Source organism: Syzygium oleosum, unplaced genomic scaffold (assembly GCF_021117445.2).
Source record: "Syzygium oleosum isolate NSW1041296 unplaced genomic scaffold, Sole_v2.1 Sole_v2.03, whole genome shotgun sequence".
NCBI classification, from domain to species: domain Eukaryota; kingdom Viridiplantae; phylum Streptophyta; class Magnoliopsida; order Myrtales; family Myrtaceae; genus Syzygium; species Syzygium oleosum.
The window spans coordinates 13,222,010-13,245,987 of record NW_026607487.1 but is presented as its reverse complement, the minus strand read 5'-3'; the positions used below and the strand labels follow the sequence as shown (position 1 = coordinate 13,245,987).

The window sequence follows — 23,978 nt, the reverse complement described above, 5'->3', positions numbered from 1 at the left end:
ATCAAGATTCCATTCCAATGTTGCCAACCAAACAAAAACTACAAGTTTTCTCAAGTACAATTTGTCCCTTTCAAATAATTGTTTTCAAGATAAACTTCGATGATCGGTCAATATGCGCTTTAATTTTTCCTTCGATTAACCAATCACGACGGAATGAACGATCAATACTAGCAGTCCTCCTTAATCATTGTTATAGAAATTCCACGGCTGCCGGAGAATGTTTGGCTGCACACCCTCTCGACGTTGATTTTATCAGCCTTGCGCGCCTGCGCGCACACATACATATACATATACATGTAGAAAAAAGAGCCATGAGAAAAGAGAAACTTCAGTGGCTGCATTAGAAAACATTATCCGCATCTCCAGAGAGAGAGAGAAACAGAGCAGCAGCAGCAGCAGCAGCTTCCCCTGGCTCTCATAGAGACTCCCCTGAGTACTCACCGAGCCACTATGCTTTGCTTATCTTGCGTTTCCATCACCACCCCCAACGCATCAGTTCGTGCCTCCCTCGCTGACAACCACTCCTTACCTTCAGTTCCCCATGTCAAGGTCGACCCGAAGCCCTCATCCCCAAGAATCAGCAGAACCACCCCAGCTCCACCAGGAGGAAACAAGCAGAAGAAGACCCAGAAACAGCAGCCCGCCGTCATCGAGATTGAGCGAGCTATCGGTGCCGGCAGGTTCAGTGACGCCGACCCCAGGTACTCCCCTTCTTTCTTCGCTCTGCCGCTTCTTTTTTTGATTTCTCCATTGTGTGCAAAGGTATAGTTCTTTCAGGTTTTTGGTAAGAGTTGGTTAGGTTTCCTTAGGATCAGGAGGCCCCGCCTAAGTAAGTAAACATGGCCCACGTAGTTTCCTGCTAATTTCACAGACTAGGTAAGACGTGAAAGTCCCCATGGATGGCCTGAATTATGAGATTGTTTGCACATCCATGCCTCGGTCATTCAGCCAACCCCATAGATTTAGTTGGTCTGGTATTGCTAGGCAAAGACATGACATACCTAATTTCGATGGGCATAGAGCATGTGATTCATCACGGTCGGCAATGCATTAACATGTAGTGCGAATGCTTAATTGGGGAAGAGGGTGAATTTACTTGAAATGTATAGGGAGTTGGAGCAGGGGAAGTCTGTACTGGGTGGGGTGCTACCAACTGATGGCTGGAAAGTGGAGAGCTCGTTGGAGAGGAAGCTCCGAGAGACCGGAGAGTGGATTGTGGATCGATCCGAAAGACGCCCAGCATCTGCAGGTAATGATTTTTTCCCGGCCTTCGATTATACTTGTGCATCTGTTTGTTTCTGAGAATCTGTTTTCTGAGAAGTTGTGTGTGATTTGTGTGACTGTTCTTAAAGATTCTCGATCTTTTTCTTTCGATCTAACCAATTGTTTTCTGGGAAGTTGTGTGAGAGCGCCCATGCACTTACACATGCCAAGTCTGATAAAATGTGTCTTTACGCAGGAAAGAGCATCTTAATAGTAGTGTTCCAGTGGGTTTTGCCTGCATGGGTTCTTATGCTTCTAGTTGCATCCGGTGCCGTAAAGCTACCATTCGGCGTTCCATTTCTTGATGACCTGATTATGTGAATGTCACGCACAGATTCAATCCCAAATGTCAATGCTTATTAGCCAGGGTGCACTATGCATTATACTTCTCGACCATTTGATCAGGAATCAGCTTACAGCATGAGTAAACTGAAGAGTGTCTCGTGACATGAGTAGCATTTCGAAAGGCTCGAGTGCTTTGATTGCTGAACCTGCTTTCCAAGAGCTCCCTCATGACTCAAGATACATGGCCACTGATTATCAGAAGTTGGATTAGATGGTCGGGAAGGATCTTGGAGGGATTTCGTGTTGGCATGGGATTGCTCCTCCTTTTCCTACACGATTTCCTTCGGTACTTGATGTAAAATGAACTGTGTAGCTTGCTCACTTAAATACATGCGATGAAAGTTCCCTTCCTATCCTAGAAGATTGCGGTCCTCATCTCAATATTCGGTCCTTGTTTTCTACTTCTTTTCTCGCAGAGTAAGAGCGAAGCAACTTCCCGTAACTTCTCGATCTTTCTCAGCTCGTTTGCCCATCAAAAAGCTTCCGAAACGATCCTCCCGAATCCGGTTCTCATCGAATCCTGGGGTATTTTTCCTTCAATTGTATGCCGAGTCCTTGGGTCCTACATTAGCTCCCTCCGCGCCGTTATGGGCGTCGGTTCGCGCTCGTCAATCACCGTATTGGAGGTGCCGATTCCTCATATGGTACTGTCCCGACAAAAAAAACAAAATGACAGAGAGAATCTGCTGGAAAGTTTGGCTGGCGTGAAAGACAGCAAGGAGCATCAACAAAGCGATCTTGTTGTTGCGTAATATGAGAACTCCGAAGTTGGACAACAACCCTTACCCGAATTTAGAATGGCCTGTCTATTCAGACGGCTCGTTGGAAAAGGGCATTGCTTGTGAATTGTATAAATCTGGGGTCGGCCACTTGCTTCTTTGCTTTGGTCAACTGGGTCCGTCCCGTGGTATTTTATGTGAGTTTGAACGCTAAAGCTTCGAGATGAACGACGATGATCGTGCGTGCCCAGCCTGGTCAACGAAAGCGCGGTTTGTCCTGTGTCTCTGGTCTATATTGTTCAGCCTCCAGAAACTAACAATTATTCTCTCTCTTGTTCTCAAGTCAGGAGCCTCCAATTTGAAGCAAAGAATCGATGTCGTGCCGCGGATTTTTTGCCCGAAAGAAAAACTGTTCTGAGGCCGAGGCATTTTCTTTTAATAAAACCTTGAACAGAGCAGCGATGGGAAAAGTACAAAAAAAAGAAAAAAAAGACATAAACCTGTTGCATCGGTATTAACTTGATCCTAAACCTTTCAGTTGGCCCAATATAGTCCTAAACATTTTGCATTTGTATCAATTGAGACCATTCAGCTAATTTTGATTGGAAATCGTTGATGTAGATGTCGACTATCATATCCGACGTTGACGTGGATTCATTTTGACCGATGAGGGCTTGCCAGCAAGCCGCGACCCTCGCCGACCAAAATGAAAGGTAAAAAAAAAAGAGGAAAAAACAAAAAAGAAAAATAGAATAGATTCAATTGGCACAAATGCAAAATGTTTAGGATTAAATTAATCTTTAGTACTGTATTGGTACCAAAGCAATAGATTTATGACTCTTTGATACTTTGCTTGAGGAGTGACCGGGGTAGCCATTCTTGTGGTCATTATCGTAAAACTCTCGCGCGCTATCCAATGTTTAATTTGAGTCGTAATTGCTTATTACAATAGGAGTTTCACACTTGCGATACAACCGAGTCCCTGCAAGACAGATTTCCCACACCACTTCATATCGTGTATCGGTACCCCTGTCCCGATAGTCAACAACGGCGAATACAAAATAGGATCACATTGTACAATCAATTCAATGGATTTGTTCGAATTCGAGCACTCGGTTGTATAGAAAAAAAAATTACAAGACCAAGGTTCCTTTTTCCTAGATCTCTAGACTCTAGTAACTCTATAGTTTGGAAATTACTTGGGCAGATCGTTCTAGCTTCATTTGAGGAGTAGGTGCACTCCAATATCCAATTTCATGAAAGCAAGATAGGCTTTCTCAAACTACCGAGCTTTTTGGCAAAGATGCATACTATTTTCCGTTTCTTAAAGTTGCGAATTCGAAGCTCGGGTATTCTTCACGTCGACATGTCTCGTTCACGAGCCGACCCTTTCTAGATCTGTCCTCGCAGGACAAGTGCTTATGGCTCAACCGAGACACGCATACTCAAGCGGGTACGGAACCCTCATCTTAACGCCTTCGATATGCCCGTCCCATTTACAATTTCTCCTTCTTTTTTGTTACAATTTGCACACAGTCATCATAATTGAACATGTTTGTCATCAATTAAAGCTGCGTCGGGTCACATCGCATGTGCCAATTTGAGTCCATCATGCGAAGCATTCTTTTGGTGGATCCTTACACACGTGCTTCCATGGAGGATCCAGGCCATTGGTTCATCATTTTTGCCTACATGGCAAGACTTATATGATTGCAACTTTGTCCATGGGCCCATGTTCCTTTCACATGAAGCTACCTGCATGGGCATGAAAAGTTACAAAAATAAACTATTCGATAGCGAGTGCAATGTTAGATCTTTTTATTCAAGATTAAAACATAATCCCACCTATTATTATAATTGCCTGATAATAAGGATAGGTAAAATGTCTACCCATAAAGTCGTGCTCAAGTTTCTAACATCTAATTATCTCGACCGAGAATGTCGATTTCAACCGGCCGATTCAAGACGCTTCCCTGATTTATTACTTGGGTGCAAGTTTTATATCATTCTTTCGCGAAATATAGAAAAGATTTTGCAACATTTTCAGAGTAACAAAACGTAATTTAAGAAAAATACGGGCATTCAAAAGGGAAAAGGAACAAAACACAAATGGTCCATGAACTTTTGTCCAATGTGTAATATAGTCATTGCATTTTTAATTTATTTAATGTGGTCCATAAACTTAAGTCGATATGTAATGTGGTTCCTGAATTTTTAATTTGTTCAAATGTGATCCATGAACTTTTGATACATGTTCAATATAATCCATGGATTATATAAAAATGTTCAATGTTGCCCCTAAACTTGAATTAATGGAATGATGACATTGAATATTTTTATATAATCCAGGGATTAACTTGAACATGTACAAAGAAATTTAGGGACCACATTGAACATATTAAAAGTTTGAGGATCATACTGCATATTGAAATAAAATTTAGGGACCACATTGCACATTATCTCAAAGGGAAACGTGGATATGCTATTGATATTAGTGCGAGGCATGCAAGTTCTAATGTCAAACTAGATGTAAATTATAACATAACAATTTGAGACAAATATGATGGGAAATTATTAATGAAAAATCACAAGTGGTAATAAGATGAATTTTTTTGCTAAGATAATAATCACTAAATATTTCTCGTACCGAGATTCATACAGGAATTAGTAAATTACCGGAAAATTTTGTAAGAACAAAATAAAGCTTTAAAGTGCCCTGTGCATCGAACGAATTTTCTACTGGCTTGTAGCGAAAAAAAATAAATTGGAGTTTACTACGCGAAAACCTTTACGTCGTTGTTTAGGGAGGTAAAAAAAAAAATCAAATTTAAGAATGGCTTCCTCCTATATGTGTTTGCTTCGTGGTTAAGGAATTTAAATGTGCAAAATGTGGATGGAGGTGCTCGATGGAGATTCGATTATTCAATCTCGCCTCGTCTTTCCTTATTATTAAAGAAAAAAAAAACGGAAGCTGATAAGCCAAACCAAATCTGTTTCTTCATATATCATTTTGATTTTACTTTGATAAGCGAAACAGATAATCTTTTCATTGATCGACTGCCATAATCTATGTTTTTATAACTATGAACAACTCTTGAAAAAAAACAAGTAATAGATGAAAATAATAATTACATTATTAGACGCGCAATTAATTAAAATAAAATGCTGAAAAAACTTACACAAACCATAAAAATGTTTATATATGTATACACACACATGATAGTCTAGTCTTACACGAAATTGGGTGTGCCCACTTCAATAACCAATTACGAATTTTGAAATTTCAAATAATAAAAATGCACAAGTTATTATTTATTAACGTTTGTGTCTGTTCATCTTTTTCCTTTTTCCTTTTCTCCTTCGTTATTATATTTCTCGCCGGATACGATATTCCCGTAAAAAAAAAAGAAAGAAAAGAAAATGGGGCCTGTCATCTCGCCTAAGATGGAGGGCACCTATTACTGGTAATTATGACAAGCAGCGAAATTCTCATTCCTGACGCCTTTTCCCCTTTATTCACGAATATTAAAAAAAAAAAAACAAAAACACATTTTAAGGGAAAAGAAAAAAAGGAAGGGGGAGGGTGGGTGGGGGTCCACCACCGCCATCCACTGCGGAAAGCCAAAATCATGACGAGGACACACACCGCCACCGAAAGGTCCTAAAAATCCAGCGTGGAGTTTTGCCAAATTCGCCCGAAAAAGGGAAATCGCGAAATGGTCAATAATGGATCACCCAAAAATACCAATTTTATCTTGAGCGAAAATTTTGGCCAGAATTTTTTTTTTCTCTCATAAAAAATAAAAAATTTTCACTTATACCTCAAATCTGGTCCGAATAATTTAAAAATTTCATATCATGAGAGCTAAATTTGGGACTCGAGTGAAAATTAATGTTTCTTATCGAGACAAAAAAGGAGTTTTACCCACCCATGGGTAGCTCATTTGGTTAGGGCGTACTTGAGATTGTGTGGTTAGGCGCACTTGGCCCCAGTGCTCGATTCCTCACCGAAGACTCATGATTTAAGGGGGTCATGGCGTGGCCTTTGCTTAGTCTCCTCCGAGGAATAGTCGAGATGCGCGCAAGCTGGTCCGGACATCTCGGTTACAAAAAAAAAAAAAAAAAAGGAGTTTGAGCAAGAATCGTCGTTAAGGTAAAATTGATGCCTTTTTCTAGAATTAGCCCAGATAAAGAAAGAAAGAAAGAAAGGAAAATCAATTTCGTTTTAGAATCCTCTCAGGCGAGAGCACCGAAGAAATCGGTGGACCCGAGTTCTCGCTCCTTTGATTCGATTGATCCCCAATCGAAATTCCTCCACCCCTCTCTCTCTCTCTCTCTCCTTCTTCTTCATCTTCTCCAAGTCCAACCAACTGCTCCGTCAAACGCAGCCTCCCCCAAAAAATACAGAAGAGAGAGAGAGAGACAGAGAGAGAGGGAGAGAGAGATTGAAGGCCTGTCCACCACGTAAACGAGCGAGATCGTCGGCGGAGAGCGAGCGGGCGGGCGGGCGGGCGGGCGGAGCGGAGGAGACGCCATCTCCGCGGACAGCGATCTGAGCGGGCGGAGGGAGGGTGTACACCGTACAGACAGATGGGCACGCTCAAGACCTGGAGGAAGGCCTACGGCGCTCTCAAGGACTCCACCAAAGTCGGCCTTGCCCACGTCAACAGCGATTACGCCGTACACCTCCCTTCCCTCCTCCCCCTCCCCCCCCTCTCTCTCTACCTTCTTCTTCTTCTTCTTCTTCTGCTCTTCGTCTTTTTTTTTTTACGGGAGATCTTTCGTGCTCGCAGGAATTGGATGTCGCCATAGTCAAGGCCACGAACCACGTCGAGTGCCAGCCCAAGGAGCGGCACCTCCGCAGTGAGTAACTCCCTCTCCCCTCCCCGATCGTTGCTGCCGTGTTTTTGTTTGATGCCCCGCGCTCGTGTGGCGCGGCTGGATGTGAAATGATGGTGGATTTTTTTTTTGGTTTCCTTTGCCCTGTTGCAGAGATCGCCGTCGCCACCTCGGCGGTCCGACCGCGGGCCGACGTCGCGTACTGCATCCACGCGCTCTCCAGGAGGCTCGCCAAGACGCATAATTGGACGGTACGACCGGGGTTCTTTATCTGTACCGTTCGGATTTGGATGCTGTCTTTATTTTGATGTGCTTCCGCGTGGATCTATGCACCGTTTTGGGACTTCGCAGCGACTGTTCTTACGGTTGCTTCGCCTGATTGGTTATTGTATGACTGCTCATATCCGCAAGTGCTGAAAGGAGTACGTACTCCAGTAATGAACTTACACCGACACTGATTCTACCGATGCCGCTACCGCACTTACGTGTGATCCTTGAATGTGTTGGATTGTGGCTTCGGATTGTTTTTTATTGATCGCGGAGAACGTGTCCTGCGAAAATTTCCACATGATCACTGAGGGAACAGAGTTTGAGAGCGTATCTTTTTAGGTGGATCGCATTGCTCCTTGCGAAAGTAAGTTATGTACTTCGAGGGTTTGGTTCTAGCTTGAAATGGCGGTACTTTTCTTCTCCGCGGGGTTTGTCATCTTAACGCGGTGATCAATATAAGTCTTGGATATTTTTTTTTTTGTATAGGAGCGAATTTTTTTATTTGACATTCACATTCACCTTGAGCGAACAATCCATCATAAGGATTCGTATCTTCTTTGTCTTGCCTTGACAACTGAAGGATCGTACATTGTCGTTACCGCATGTTGATCTTAGATGATGGAGGAGTGGGGAAATAGACGTCGAACTGGTCTAGCTCAGACTTGGTTTTGTGTGATATTTATGTGTAACATCCGTGTGCATCTAGACGTAACCTGAGCTTGGCTGCTTAACTTTTTAACTCATGTATTTGAGACTACAGAAAAGTTAGAGTAAGAACAACATGTATCGCACTTCATTTGACAAGAACAATGCATTCTACAGAAATTTCGGTTGATATGACGTTATGTTCTCTCGGTGACATTCATCTTTCGCAATAGCTGCCTCAAATAGTCATCACTTCTATATTATTTTTGTGCATTTCTTTTGCTTATTATGCCTAGTATCTCTGCGCACCATGCGCGTGCCTGATATGTTGAGAAAAGGCATTGATGCCGATAGAAAGAGATGCCAATGGTGTGGGTGAGTTGTTGAACATAAAGGAAATATCCCTTTGTAAGCATGTGTGAAGAAAGTGGATTACAGGTGTGGAGTTCTGAAGGAGAGGTATTTATTTGGAAATTGGTTGTGGTGTGAAGGTGGGTGGTATTGTACTTTTTTCCGCATTACTCTACCTCAAGGAAGGTTTTCATGTAGGGGCAGAAGCAGAAATTGAAATAGCTAAAAGTAAGACCAAAGCAATTTTTCTGGTTATATTAGTGGGTTATTATGATGAGGAACTTACTTGTTTTGTGGTTAGCTAATCTCTTATTTACTGTTAGTCTCAGTAACGGAAAGCCTTCCTGCTTAACCCTGTCTGATTTGCATCCTTCACGAGTGCTGATTTTTTTACAGTCAGCACGTACTTTTGGCAGTTTGAATTCTATTACAGTCGGTTGTTCCCTTGTATATTATGAATGACACAATGTCTTTTATGAAGTCTGGAAATTAGTTTGATGTGTAAATTTTTTGTTCTGTATTACAGTTTTTTGATGTTACCTTTCATTAACCTGCTAATGTTCTTGAGTCCTTCATGCTCTAACAGGTGGCACTGAAAACATTGATAGTTATTCACAGACTCTTGAGAGAGGGAGATCCTACATTTCGGGAAGAGCTTTTGATTTTTTCACAGAGGGGACGAATTCTTCAGCTTTCTAATTTTAAGGATGACTCAAGTCCCATAGGTTTACCTCTCTCTCTCTCTGATGGCATTTGCTTTTAATTTTCTCGCACTATTCATTATACCTTTCCTTAAAACATGGAATATGATGCTATCACTGTTTTTTGCATGGTTTCAGCTTGGGATTGCTCAGCCTGGGTGCGCACCTATGCATTGTTTTTAGAGGAACGACTTGAATGCTTTAGAATTTTAAAGTATGACATTGAAGCAGAGCGTCTTCCAAGACCTGCTCAAGGACAGGAGAAGGTATTACATTTTGGTGTATCTTCATTTTCTATCCTTAGTAGGAACATTATAATGGAATAAATTCTCAATGAGGAGAACATGTTTGATTTGATTGATATTTGGAGTCAAGTTCGTCAAGAAGCTTTTTATAGGCTTGTGATACTGATTTCTGAGGCTTGTCAGTCTATTTATATCTATAGTTTTACAAGAATCATACAATCTGCATGAGTTCTGTCATCTTCGAAAGTAATTTCTTGCTGGAAGTATTCCTGATCCCATTGATAACGAGTGGGACCGATTGGGACCAAATAATATGATAGGTGTAGTTGCTGAACCGTACCACATAGTTCCGACAACAGCAAAAGTTGCAAAAAAGACGCAGCGGTACTATTGGAAAAGACAGTTTCAATAAGGCCCATACGTAATCCCTTAAATAGACACTGGGGCAGATGGAACCTAAGATGAAATAGGCCCACTGATATGCGTAGAGTAGCTGCAGCAATATGCTGAGAGGCTATTTCTCCCGGAACATAAAGAACAAAAACTTTCTATACCCCACGCTAGATTTACAGGTTGTTCCTTTCATTAGTCCATAAGGATCGGACTGCCACATTTTTTTAGTATTTTAGGATGTGATAAATCGTCTGAATTTATGCTTATTTGACATAGTCAAGTAATTGTTAGTGCATGGAAGGATCAGAGTTTGTTATTTACGGAAATTTGCTAAAACTGCAAAGGTCTTGGTGGGATTGATATGCATAATTGAAATAGGAAGTGGTAACAGTCATTCTTTAAAGAGATTATACATTTTACGGATATGGTATGGATGATGGTTTCATATGAGCGTGTTTCTATCATACGTATGAACTGTCAGTTTTCATTCCACATTTTGTCCAAGTGGACTTTACAATATTACTTGTATATGAGTAATGCACCACCAAGATGAAGCATTTGGGCATTGAACTCTTATATGGAGGCTAGTCTCTATTTTCTTCTATTTCACTAGCCAATTCTGCCGATTTCCTTGTCCCATGAACAATTGCTTCTCTATGAAGCAGTCCTTTCAAAGAAACATATATTTAGCGGTTTCATAGTTCTCTTGTCCGCTTGACTATGTTTTTGTCCATTGTCCAGTTTCAGTGGTGTGTGCAATATCTGAGCTTTAGTTTTGTTTGAGTTTTCACTTGCTCTGTTGTTGTGTGATGAAGATGCGTCAGGCTTTTCAGTAAGAAAGCATCAATTGCATGTGCTATATAAATGTGGTCTTGTAGAAGTATGAGCTGTTCCGGTGTTAAGTATGGTTGTATTTCATTAATCTTTCATCTTTTACTGGTAGGGCTACAGCAGAACCAGGGATTTGGATAGTGAAGAGCTGTTGGAGCAGTTGCCTGCTCTACAGAATCTTCTTTACCGACTTATTGGTTGCCAGGTACATACCTGAGTGGTCTACTTTCGCAAGTTTTAGAGGAGACTGGTCATTATGGAATTTCCCTATTTTACTGATGAACTACCTTCTAACACGTTTTTTACAGCCCGAAGGTGCAGCTGTTGGCAATTATTTAATACAGTATGCCCTGGCTCTGGTATTTTTTATACCTCTTTTCCTTTTCTTTATTTAATTTTGAAGCACTGATAAACACATGCTTCTCTCTCTTTTTTGTGAATAAGAATATCCTATCTGTTATCATCGAAGTATCTTATGTACAGGTTTTACTTTTCTGGCCAAATCCCCTGTACTAAACTAAAATAGCAAATAAGTTTAGCAGAAAACATGTGCATGAATTAGAAGTTGCATGGACTGAAACGTGGGTTGCATGAGCATTAGTGAAATTTCTGTGGGGGCATAGTTGCCACGTCTTTGAGCTGTATTCCCAACATCTCTCGTGTGAAATTGCTTCCGATTGTTTAATGTATATGGCGTGTTTGCTTAAACTTGCTGGGTAGTAATTACCTTTCTCTCATGAAAGCCTTATTTTTGAATGTTCTCTTATAAGATCATCAAATTAAAGAACATTGTTTTAGTATCGAGCATGTGATGGGTACTGCTCACTATATTTAGTTTTCAGGTGTTGAAAGAGAGCTTTAAGATCTACTGTGCTATCAACGATGGAATCATTAATCTGGTTGATAAGGTTTGTTAAGCTTACCCCTCTGTAACTTGAGATACCATATTTACTTCTAGCAAAGTTCTCTTTAAGCTTTGCAAATGCTTTTTACCCTGAAAATTTACAATTTTGCCCCAGTTTTTTGAGATGCCCCGACATGAAGCTGTGAAAGCTCTGGATGTTTACAAACGTGCCGGCCAACAGGTGACTGTACTGGTCCTACATTGGGGTATTTGACCAGTGGATGCGACTCTCCATATATCCTAAGATGTCCATGTTTTATGCAGGCTAGAAACTTATCTGATTTTTATGTAGTTTGCCGAGGTTTGGAACTTGCAAGGAATTTTCAGTTTCCGGTATTGAGAGAGGTAACATGCTGTTTGGTTGATCGAATATCTCCTCTCTTCTCTCGATCCTCTTGTATACAAATTCATGTATATGTATGTAGATATCTACATATGCTGATTAAATTCATCTGCACCTCTTGCAGCCTCCACAATCATTTCTGGCGACCATGGAAGAGTACATAGGAGAAGCACCACGAGTGGTTACTGTTCCAAGTGAGCCATTGGTAAGTATAGGATCTATTTACATACTGGATTGCATATGATTGCAGAAACTAGTCTATTTTATCCCATCTTCCTCTTTACTTTTCTAGTTTGGAAGACCATGCGTAGTACGGATTCGAAACATTTATCTAATTTGTAAAATGACTTGAATGTAACGGTGCATGTGAACTAATTATGATTTTGATTTGTGTATTTGATGAACTCTTGTCATTCACTGATTAAAAAAAAAAACTCTTGTGACTCCACTTCAATATAATCCAAGTTGAAATTACTTCTTTCTAGTTATGAACTCTTGACCTCTGGGGGATTCTTCATAACTTTGCATTATGTTTATTAAGTTTCCTTTTTACTTGGGTGTGTGGTAGTTTGCTATATTTTTTTTGGTGAGTGCTGTGATGTTCTTGATTCAGTAGTTAATGGGAAAGCTTCTTGTTATGTGTATAACCTTTAGTGTTACTGCCCAGGTGATTTTGTGGAGGGGAATATGAAATTTGTTAACAGGACATTTGTTTATTACCAGTTCATTTGTGGCCTCATTCACTGTATCAATTGAACTCGTGTAATTATTGTGAAGAGCAAAGAGAAGGGTACTTTTGATGACCAAGAGAAGCTTTTTTGCTCTTCTTGTGTGAGGGTAATTATGTACACAGTGTGTGGTAGTTTTTAATTAGGCATGCTTGGTTTCTAAAGCAACCATGAGTAATCAACCCTCCTTTGTAGGGCAAGATGCTATTAATAGGCCCCCCAACCCCGGACAGCAGTGAGATCAGGTTTAGGCTTTTCATGACAATTTTTTACACATGGTACTGTTTGATTTTGTTATGCTACTGAAATGGCTTATGTAGATAGAAAAGTCATTTTTGGTGGTCAACTCTTTTTGCCATTTGGTTGAAGATTATTCCTTTTTTTTTTTTCTCTTTTTTAATTCTTTTTCTGAAACATGTGCAAAGCTAATACTTAATTATTGTTAACAGCTTCAATTGACGTATAAACCAGAAGAAGTTCCAGATGAAGATGCCGAGGCATCTGCTGTTGAACCTGAGCCGCTTCCTTCAGATGTTGTTGCTGCATCTACCGTGGAGGTTGCTGCTGCTGATCCATCTCCTCCTCCTCCACCTAAAAATAATCTGGACACAGGAGATTTGCTGGTATGAACATTAGCTTTATTATGTCTGTTGATGGTTGTTCAGTGTAAAATTATTTGCGTGTGATCTTTATTTCTTTGGCCTTTCAGGGACTAAGTTTTGATGCACCTGATGCTTCTTTCATTGAGGAAAAGAATGCTTTAGCCTTGGCAATAGTTCCCTCAGAACCTGGTAAGCATTTTGCGTACGACCTCATGTCTACTCTTTGTGTTATGCTTGCTTGAGCGAAGTTTGGCTGGTTGTGACTGGTGCTGCTTCTTCAGCATTTGGTTCTGGTACTACTCAAGCTAAAGATTTCGATCCCACTGGATGGGAGCTTGCTCTGGTCTCTACCCCAAGTACTGACATCTCTGCAGCTAACGAGAGGCAACTGGTAATCTCTGCCTTTATCTTCTATGATTCTGTAGCGAATGGATTTTGCGAGCATTAACATCTCAAACTGTTTGTTTGCTGCTGTTGCTTGACTCTATTACATGGTTAGAAATTTAAAGGGCAATTTCAATGTCTTTCCTTCCCTGGCTCCCGGTAGTCCAAAAAACTGAACCAGTAATAGCAGTTCTTGTTGTCATTTATGGCACTGTCATGTTGTTATATTAGTTGTGTTCTGGGTGCTTTTGGTCTTTTAGCTAATGACTATACCTCCATAGATTCAATGGGAAGTAATAGTTAGGTTTGAGGCATTAAGACTCCCAGAAAAATGTCTTATAGCACATGCATGCTTATGTATGCTTACACTTACATGGATAGACAGAGAGAGACCCAGGGAGCGAGACATGAATAATTGATCTCAAATCTTATTAGTACGTGTAGCTTAGGTGGTAGAAGCACTGGTTTCATCATTTCCTTTTGCTAGTGGCATCATGTTGTGGCTATGATTGTTAACTTGTTATATTGATCCGTGGGTTGATGCCTCTATGTTGCTGTAGTTAAAGTTAACGTCAAGGTCATGTTAGAATGGCATTCGGGGAAGTAGCTATCTACTCTGTGAAATGGTTACAGGCAGACATATCAGAGTGATCTACATGTCTGTGATCGAGTAGCCTCCGACTCGTATTCCTTTATCTTGAGGGTTTAAGTTTTGTTGTATCTATGTTTATTAGAAACAGACATGGTACTCACATTCACTTTCTCAGTCCAGCTTGTTACTAGACCAAGACGGCACGTTCAATTTGTTGCTAAGTTTGACCAAAGAAAAAAATGGCGGCTAATTATTGTCAGATTTGATTGTATGGATTGAGAAAGTTCTCTCTGACTGCTGGAGTTTTTCTAGTAGTTAAGACTTGGGTTTATTGTAGCCGGATATCCTCTGGCAGTGCTGAAGCTCCTAGCTCCATCACATGGCACTTGGCAGCAGTGCCACGATACAACTGATGCTCCCCAGTTATTGGATTGCTGTTAACTGCATCTTTGTTTTTGAATGAATGCGATATGCACTGTCTGTCATCCATTTCCTATAGGTCAACTTTGTTGCTCTTGCTTGTGAAACTTCTCTTTTGACAGTCTGTTCAAAGGTTAAGACCACCACCTCTCTATTCCCATTGGGTAAAGTGATGTAGTGCCATATGCATCTTCCATGTGTTGATGAGCCATAATATCAGCCTATCAGGACGACAACATTCACATAGAGTAGGAAATAAGCACCCATTGTTGGCCCGTGGTATATTTGCAGCATGCGCAATTCACTGATTCATGTAAGTCTATTAGGATGACAATGACAACAATCGCATTAGAAAAATAAGCATGCATTGGCTTCCATAACACTCTTTTGTTTAATCAGAAGGGTAGTTTTGGCTGGTGGTATATATGCAGAACCAACATTGTGTTTAAATCAATGCATGAAGAAGTAAGTGATTGTTAGACCTGAGTGGAATTCAATAATGATGCATTTGTCAATCTGTTAATGGGTTTACATCGACTGATATGGACCTGCATTGACATGTTTTCTGCTTGTGTTTGTTCACTTCATAAGCTGTTCAAGGAAGCAATATGTATTTGTTGGCCTCATGATTTGTCCAGATGGACACGTTACCTTCGATTACTTCAAGTGTGATTATTTTGAGTCGCTCTTCTGTGGATTGTTAGGCTGGTGGGCTGGATACTCTCACACTACACAGTTTATATGATGAAGGGGCCTATCGAGCTTCCCAGCAGCCCATGTACGGAGCACCGGCCCCCAATCCATTCGAAGTACACGATCCTTTCGCTATTTCCAATGGGATCGCACCTCCTCCATCAGTACAGATGGCAGCATTGAACCAACATCAGACCAATCCTTTTGGACCATACCAACCCACATACCCGCTGCAGCAGCAGCAGCAGCCTCAGCAACACTTGATGGTGGGACCCGCCAATCCCTTTGGGGATCCTGGGTTCGGGGCATTCCCTGCGAATTCTGCCTCTCACCCTCCGGCCACTAATCCCTTCGGGAGCACCGGGCTTTTGTAATGCGGGTTCAGATTTTGTACAAACCGTAATCTAGTTCGTGCGGTTGATTTTGGGTGTGCAACATGAGAAAAGATTAGAAAGGCTCTTGGACCTGTCACAGAGAGGAGGGTGTAAGGTATAGGATGGTTTGCATGATTGAGCAGGGAGGATGCTACACGAAGTGAATAGAGGGAGACGAATGTGATTGAAAATATGTAGGACATAGTACTCTTTTGATCTTGCTACCGGTTGTCTTGTCTTGTATGCTGTCGGACAGCGATTTGTAAGTAGGGAGGAATAAATTCAACCTTGTGCTATTCACAGGACGATGAATATGTGATTGATTGTTTGATGCTCCTTTGATTGGTGTGCTTGGCAACCATTTACTTTTTAGTCCTTAATAACTTCTAGCTTCTGCGTGAGCCTCTGAAGTAACTGTGGCAAATGAAAGCGGTGCACGGGAAGGTTTTGCATATGATTGGTGCATTGCTTACATTGTATTCCTCGCGGTTTCGGATTGGAATCAAGGTATCTTCCGTGTCATGATTATCTCCCAACTCATTCTTAGCATATATGCCTGACCTTCATTATCATAAACATCCTCAAAAAGGCGAAAAGGTTTCCACGTCTCTCCCAACTGGAGAAGGTTCCCCGAATATATCTTTTGAGGAATAAATCGAAAGCTAAAGTTCAAGGAACCCATATATGCTCTCCTGTCTAATCTAAAGGGGGGATTCCCTTAGGGTCATAGAAAACAAAACCCAACTGGCCAAATTCATTAAAATGATTATCATCTATTTAATGTACGAATTCCTTTAATTGTGGTATTCATTGAGGACGGAAAACACGATGCCTCGGCCTCACAAAGTGAAGACTGAAGACTACGGGTGGTGCACCGAGCAATGATGGGCCAGGCGAAAATTAGTTTCCGACCGACATAAGTGGTTGTACGGTTCGATAACCTTGGAATCTCGAGAGACGGCTGACACACCCGTTTCTGACCATGGGTCAACATCAATGTCGCCGATGTTGGCTCATTATCGCCAAGACAGAAAAGAAATCTAGTTAAGAAAATGTTGAAGTAAAGGACAAGAATCTTGGCTAATTACAGAAAGAGATTCACTTTTATCTATCTAGCTACACTGATTACTGTTTACTTGAATGAGCAAGGGTAAGTGACCGCACAAGAAAGTTTACAGTTTCTAACACACTTCCTCTTTTCTTATCGCGTATAATTGCTACTTCAAAAGTCAAAAGTACTTCTTATTTATCATGCTTAACAAATAGACTCGTTCATTAAGGATCCTTATTTGAGATCAAAATATTGATTCCTGTAAATTCGCCGTCTCGCGATCGTATGTTTCGTTTTATAAGATTTGGGACACACGAGCAGATTTCCGGAATCACTTTGTATAGACCTCCTAATCGGTTAAACCTCCAACCTGCATGGCTGAATTTTGTTCCAGAATAGTTTGCGCGCAATTTTTGATATTTCGAAGGGGAGAGACTCTCAAATTCCCCGTTGCCGAAAATTCTCCCGATACCCCGACCAGCTTTGACCCGGGTCTCCGAAAGACAACGGGCCGGGCGGGGCAAGGAAAAGACTCGCGCACCCGCACTTCGCGTGGCGAGCCACCGCGCCCCGGTTGTCGCGATCCGCCTCCGTACTGTCTGCGACGATGTCATCCCCCGACTGGTCCACTGGCGCGTCGACACGTCTCGGACGCTCCCCAACACCCGCCGGTACCGGATCGGGTCGCGAAAAACTTCAAAGGCCCCCCCACCACCCCAGGGTCAAGCCCGTAAATTCGGTCGGGCCCCCCACTCCCGACAAATACATATATAAAAGAGGAGGAGGAAAGACCCCGACAAGCCCCGGCCACGTCATCGATCCGCGAGACTCGCCTGGGAGCCGCCGAGCCCCCGTCCGATGCGAGCTTCATCCCTCCAACCCCAGCCGTCCGATCTCCCTTTCTCCCCACTTACGCTTTTGCTTCGATCTGTGTCCCTCTCGAAAACCATCCCCCCCCAACCCAGCCCTCCCCTTCGCCCTTTTTAAATTCTCCCCTCTTCATCATCTTCGCTCTCCATCCAATTCCACTGTACTCCCCCTCTCCCTCCCTCTCTCTCTCTCTCTCTCTAAAAATGGCGACCGAAGATACCGGCAGCAACCCCCCGCCGCCGGCCGCCGCCGCCGCCGCCGCCCCTAATTCCGCGCTCCCGCAGTATCCCGAAGTACCGGCAGCTTCTTCTCTTTGCTTTCCTGTCCTTTCGCGCGCTCTCTCTCTCTTTCCGTTTTCCTCGGGGGAAGCTCCCGTTGATCGAAAGGTTTTTTTTTTTTTTTTTTTTCTTTGGCTTTATTTTCTTGGTGGTTGGTGTGCAGATGATCGTGGCGGCGATCGAGGCGCTCGACGACCCCAGCGGCTCCAACAAGTCGGCCATCGCCAAGCAAATCGAGTCCACCTACGGGGATCTGCCCCCCGCCCACTCCACCCTGCTGGCGCACCACCTCAACAAGATGAAGCTCAGCGGGGAGCTCGTGATGGTGAAGAACAACTACCTGAAGCGCGACCCCAACGCGCCCCCGAAGCGCGGTCGCGGCCGCCCCCGAAGCCCAAGGAGCCCCTCCCGCCGGGCGCCGTCGCCTCCCCGCCGAGGCCCCGCGGCCGGCCCCCGAAGCCCAAGGACCCCAACGCGGCGCCGCCGCCTCCCCCGCCCCCGCCGAAGCGGAAGGCCTCCGCGGCGGCGGCGGCCGTCGCGAGCGGGAAGAAGAGGGGCCGTCCCCCGAAGAAGGAGAAGCCGGCTGCGGCATCAGCTCCGGCTCCTGCTCCCGGGGGGGTCAAGAGGGGGAGGGGGAGGCCGCCGAAGGTGAAGCCGGCTGTCGCGCCTGTCGGGGCGTGAGCCGAGCCGAGCCGAGCCGGAGGGGGGGGGGGGGGACGGGAAAGCATGACAAGATTAGGTTTTTTTTTTTTCTTTTTTTCACTTTGTTACTTTTGTTAGTAGGTGCATCACTTTAGCTAGACCTGTGAGCTGAGCTGTGCTGATAACTTTTCTTTTTTCTTTTTCAACTTTTTTCTTCTTAATCAATTTAGCTTTAGGCCTTATCTTTTTTCCTCTTTATCTTTCTCTAATTTGAATTAATTTAATGTGGGTGAGTGTTGGTAGATGAGCGTGTGATCTTTAGAGATGGAGGGGAAGTTTATCTCTGTGAATTGTAATTGGAATGTACATTGTATCACCCCGGCAATGAAGGCTTTTTTGGGGGCCTTTTTCCTTATCTAATTCCCCCTCTCTCCTTTCTTTTCTCCGTTTTCATGATGTGGGCAAAGAAAGTATGTGTGGATGACGCTCTCTCCCTTCTTGGGGTCCTTTCTTTTGCTCGTCGCTTTTTGCCCTTTTTCTTTTGACGAGGAGCGGTCTGGAATTTGGCTACAGGGAGGAGGCTATGCTGGAGCAAAAAATCTCGGATCTTTCTCGTTGTTCAGGCAATAAAGGGATGAAATTGGGCTGTGAGGCGAAGAATTTGGCTCCTGTAATTGTTTGTGTTAGGTAGCGCAGCAAATGGTGTAGGTCGAGCGTGCTTCTTCTTCCCTGTAGAAATGGAGAGTACCCATTATAGGTTTCGTTCTGAAATGAACCGATGGTGTGCCAATATTGCCTTTTGGAAAGCAATGCCTCGCGGTCGACTTGAAAGTTTGAGAAGAAGATGGTGTGTAGGAGAATCTGTGGAATTGGCATGAGATGGTTTTAGAACTATGAGGGGATAGTTACATAAATGATCTTTGGATTAACGTGTAACATTATCTATAAATTTTTAATTTGTTTAGCATGGTTCTCGAATTTTTGGTAAATGTTTTTCTAAATTTTTGGTAATTGTTAAATTTATTCTTTAAATCATATGAAAATAACTAATATTATTCTTTCATTAATTCGAGTCCAGTGACAACATTGAATGTTTTTATATAATCTAGAAATTAAATTGAACATATACCAAAAGTTTAATGGTCATATTGAATAAATTAAAAGTTGAGGGACGACATTGCGCATTATACCAAAGTTCAGAGATCATATTGAACAGATTAAAAATTTATAAATGACATTGTACGTGGGACCAAAATTCATGGATCATGGGCCAAAAATTTGTATCATTTTTCCAACTATGAAATCTTTGTGGTGATACATTAGTAGGTTGGGGTGTGTCTGGGTGGGGTCTATTTTCTTGCAATACAAGTTTGATTGGCATATACATAATTCGACCCAATTTTAACCTGAGTCTACGTAATTGAGTCGAGTGGAGTTAGCATAGTTCAACATTCGAGGTTGACTCGACTCTATTAGATCCAATAGTTCAGGACACGATGCTTGATTCGACCTTGAAATGAATAAGTTTTTTATGAGTTCAAGCTCTAACTTTTGATTTGACCAATCAATAAATTCTAGTCAATATGCGTATTGAACTCCAACTCAGGTGCATGTTGTCTTATACTTGATTAAATCTCTATCTTGAAGAAGTATCTTGGAAGTGTCTTGATTAAACCTATGTTCCTATGTCTTTTCTTTCGAATAGAAATTTGTAGTTTTAGCTTTGCTCACATCTAATATGATCTATAGCAAAAATCACCTAAACATTCCATGATGACATCCATATGATCTCTTGAAGCCTTTGCCATTAATAGTAGTTCATCCGCAAACGTTAGATGAGAAATTTGTAGTCCACTCCTTCGAAAACAAATATATTTCCACCATTTTAAATTTACTGCATCGTTAATAAGGTGAAATAACCTTTCCATGCATAACACAGAGATGTATGGTGAAAGAGGATCTTCTTGATGTATTCCCCTCCTTGGAAAGCATTTCTCCGTTGTCTCTCCATTCCCTAAAACTTGCAAGGATGATGATATGATGCAATTTATAATTAAACGAACCATAGAACTCGGGACACGGGACATGTGAAGAGTCTCATCAATAAAGGACCACTTAATTCGATCATACGCCTTCTCAAGGTCAATTTTGAGGATCATATACCCTCATTTCCCTTGAAGTTTGCTCATCGAGTGAATTGCCTCTAGTGCAATAATAACATTGTCTTGAATATGTCTATCAGGAACAAAATTGGTTTGATTAGATGAGACGAGTTGCTGAAGCACTTCCTTTAGTCTGTTCACGATCACTTTAGTGAAAATTTTATAAGCGACATTACGTAAACTAATTAATTTGAAGTTGTAAATTGATTCTGGTCGTTTCACTCTTGGGATAAGTACTAATAGAGTTTTGTTAATCTGAGCCCAATTGCCATTTCCAGACCATGCCTCAATAATAAGAACAACTAAATTACCCACAGATTCCACTGATGTTGAAAAAAAAAAAACTGCTTGGAAACCATCTGACCCAAGTGCTTAATAACGTCCCATATCAAATAGTGCGCCGCGGACCTCTTCTTTGTCGACCTGCTTAGCCATATTCGAAACTTGCGAAGAACTTAGGATTTGAAAATCGTTGGGCTGCTGAATCGCGGTTGGGGTTAGGTCATCTTCAGTGAAAAAGGTTCTTGTAGAATTCCCCCACAATACCTTTCAATTCATCCTGGTCAGACACTCATTCCCCATTATTATTATTTGGAGCATCAATTTTATATTTCCGATGGTGAATGACTATGGTAACATGAAAATTGCAGCCATTGATGTCTAGATTTTTTTATATCAGTGGATTTCTTTCTAAATCGAGGCATCAACAAACTCTTCTTGTAATTTCGCATCAAGTTTCAACAAACGGGTTTGTACCTTTCTCAAGTGCCTTTTGGATGCCTCCTAATCTAGCCAGCAAATTCTTTTTTCTTCTGAAAATATTTACAAAGACATTATGATTCTACCCCTTGAGGTTTCTTAGAAGTTGGGATAGAACAACATGAATCGGCAACTTATTGTTCGAATTAAGTTGAGCAAACTCATTAAAAAAAGCATGAGTTAACCAAGCTACTTTAAAATGAAACTGACATATTTATCTTAGGAGTCTTCTCACGATACAGAGCAATCAAGAGAAGATGATAGTCAGATTTAACTTTTGGAAGTACTCAAACTGTCACACCAATAAATAATAACTGCCAAGAAAAATTACATGATGCTTTGTCAAGGTGCTGGAAGACCCGATTATATCCATTCCTCTTCAGCCACCGCCCTGTAAATTTCATTCCCACCCAATCAAGATCAATTAGACGACATCTGCTAATCACTCTCTAAACTCGGTACATTTCGCACCATTGACTGGTGTACCCCCCTTTCTTTTCGTTCGGATATGCAAAGTCGTTAAAATCACCAATAACCATCCAAGAGTTTGTCATTGTAGCAGCTACATGTTTAAGATGATCCCTCAATTATACTTTAACTAATTCATATGGTTTGGCATAGACAACAGTTAACCATCAGCTTCTATTACCCCCTCTCTAACTCGAACGTGAATAAATTGAGAATCAACATGGACCATTTCCATAGTACATGAAGAATCACGCTATAACAACCCGATTCCTCCCGAAAAGCCTTGTGCCTCAGCGTGAGTATGATTAGGAAAGCGAAATTTCTTGATTATTTTAGAAGCTTGATCTCCATTCACTCCCGGTTCAACAATTATAAGAACTTGAATTCCATGCAAACGAATCAAGTTCCGAGCCTTTACTAAAAACTTTTCACTCCCCGAAGCTCGGCAATTCCACATTAAGAACCGCATTAAATAAATAAATAAATAACTGAAAGAGAGAAGGATTCACCATATCAATATCCTCATCAGGCATAAGATGAGTTGTCTCCTCAAGAGAATACGGAACCTCTGATACAGTCGAATTGATGTACCCCAACCTACTAATATCGTCATGTGGTTTTGGTGGTGCCTGTAGGACATCCTTCGAAATCACCAGCACGTTTTAATTTGAAGAGAGCTCTTCACTAGAGGGATGCACAAGGGGAAACACCGTGTTGTCAAGGAGCGGATTTAAAGAATATAGTGACAATGAGGATAAGTTATCTTGAGTGGAAGAACTTTGATGGAAGCCCCTGTTACCGTCTTTAGGAGGAAGGCCCATCACAACCCTGGTTATTTGCTGATGAGGCTGAGACGGTCCCAAACTCTCGTTTTCTGTGGAAGAAGCCCTTTGTAATCAAAATCAACAACTTCGACTTTCTTTTTATCTTTGGTTCTAACGCCATTTTCCTCCTTCAGAATATGCATCTCTTGCTGAGGAGAACCATTCAAATCCTCACGGAAGTTTTGCTTGAGGTAGCACCGAAGAGCAGAACCGCGGAGCAACTGTATCTCCGCCTTCTGTACAACTATCAGCTGGCGCTTCTTTCGCTTGTTGTCTTCGGCCCCTTCTGATTTGTGCACAACCATCCACGGGCCAAACTTATGTTGGGGGCTCCCTTTGAACTTCTTCTTGTTTTATTATGTTCATGCATAAAGTTGCCATTACCAATTTCCTTTGCCGTTTTGCCACTTTTAGATCTAGGGCCTGTTTAGTAACGTTTCTGTTTTTCTGCTTTTTTGTTTTTTTTTTTTTTGATAATCGAGGTATCCGCACGGCCGGCGAGCTAAGGCTCAAACCGGCGGTGATGCCCGACTAGTCCTCGAGGGGGGCTAGCGCAGCATCCCACTGCCACGACCCCCCACTTAAATCACCGATGGGCAAGTTTTGAAACCAGGACCTCTCGTGAAAGGAACTGAGCGCAAACCAACACGGCCATCGATGAGTGGGTTGCTTTTTTGTTCTTTTGTTTCCTAAAACAAAAAAAAAAAGAACAGTAAAAAAAATATACTTTTCTGTTTCTGGAACAAAAAGAGAAACAAGATCTACTCTATCTCTCTTTCACAATATATTCTCATACTAAATCCTAAACCCCAAATCCTAAACTTTAAAACCCTAAACCTTAACCCTCAAACCCAAAACCCCAAAATCTTAAACCTCAATACTCAAACCCTAAAACTCATAACACTAAGGCTCTGTTCGTTTGGCGAAAAATATTCTCCTTTTGGAAAATATTTTCCTGGAAGTCATTTTTCCTGAAAAATGTTTTCCTAGAACACAATTTTCTGGTGTTCGGCTAAAATCTGAAAAAGTTTCGGAAAATATTTTCTGGTGTTCGGCGATTGGCAACCGGCGGCGGCGGGCGGCGATCGGCAACCGGCGGCGGTCGGCGGTGGCGGGCGGCAACGGGTGGCGGGCGGCGATCGACGATCGACGGCCGGGCGACCGGCGGCGGCCGATGACCGACGGTGGACCGGCGATCGACGACCGCCGGGCGGCGATGGCGACCGGGCGGCGTGTGGGGACCGGCGGGCGGTGGATCGGCGACCGACGGCCGGCGCGGCGA

The 23,978-nt window shown here is 42.2% G+C and overlaps 2 protein-coding genes and 1 pseudogene across 2 annotated transcripts; all 3 read left to right on the top strand.

The window, feature by feature from the left end:
* The first annotated feature begins 283 nt into the window (after window positions 1-283).
* LOC115670665 (probable NAD(P)H dehydrogenase subunit CRR3, chloroplastic) lies at window positions 284-1,969 on the top strand. Its single transcript, XM_030591986.2, has 3 exons — window positions 284-701; window positions 1,110-1,249; window positions 1,460-1,969. Exons 1-3 carry the CDS (start codon window positions 451-453, stop codon window positions 1,582-1,584), a joined length of 516 nt encoding a protein of 171 aa, XP_030447846.1. The 5' UTR covers window positions 284-450; the 3' UTR covers window positions 1,585-1,969.
* A 4,792-nt stretch (window positions 1,970-6,761) lies between these two features.
* Window positions 6,762-15,978, top strand: LOC115670801 (putative clathrin assembly protein At2g01600). Its single transcript, XM_056309497.1, has 15 exons — window positions 6,762-7,007; window positions 7,121-7,190; window positions 7,320-7,417; window positions 9,019-9,157; window positions 9,272-9,399; window positions 10,715-10,807; window positions 10,911-10,961; window positions 11,445-11,510; window positions 11,622-11,687; window positions 11,771-11,851; window positions 11,974-12,054; window positions 13,027-13,200; window positions 13,287-13,368; window positions 13,461-13,570; window positions 15,280-15,978. Exons 1-15 carry the CDS (start codon window positions 6,918-6,920, stop codon window positions 15,640-15,642), a joined length of 1,692 nt encoding a protein of 563 aa, XP_056165472.1. The 5' UTR covers window positions 6,762-6,917; the 3' UTR covers window positions 15,643-15,978.
* Window positions 15,979-17,698: 1,720 nt separating this feature from the next.
* Window positions 17,699-18,927, top strand: LOC115670800 (HMG-Y-related protein B-like; annotated as a pseudogene).
* The last annotated feature ends 5,051 nt before the right edge of the window (window positions 18,928-23,978 follow it).

Coding starts and splice junctions, on each gene's coding strand:
- LOC115670665 (XM_030591986.2), top strand. CDS start 451: ATGCTTTGCTTATCTTGCGTTTCCATCACCACCCCCAACGCATCAGTT. Junction 702..1,109: donor TTCAGTGACGCCGACCCCAG/GTACTCCCCTTC, acceptor TGAAATGTATAG/GGAGTTGGAGCAGGGGAAGT. Junction 1,250..1,459: donor AAGACGCCCAGCATCTGCAG/GTAATGATTTTT, acceptor GTCTTTACGCAG/GAAAGAGCATCTTAATAGTA.
- LOC115670801 (XM_056309497.1), top strand. CDS start 6,918: ATGGGCACGCTCAAGACCTGGAGGAAGGCCTACGGCGCTCTCAAGGAC. Junction 9,158..9,271: donor GGATGACTCAAGTCCCATAG/GTTTACCTCTCT, acceptor GCATGGTTTCAG/CTTGGGATTGCTCAGCCTGG. Junction 13,201..13,286: donor TGGACACAGGAGATTTGCTG/GTATGAACATTA, acceptor TTGGCCTTTCAG/GGACTAAGTTTTGATGCACC.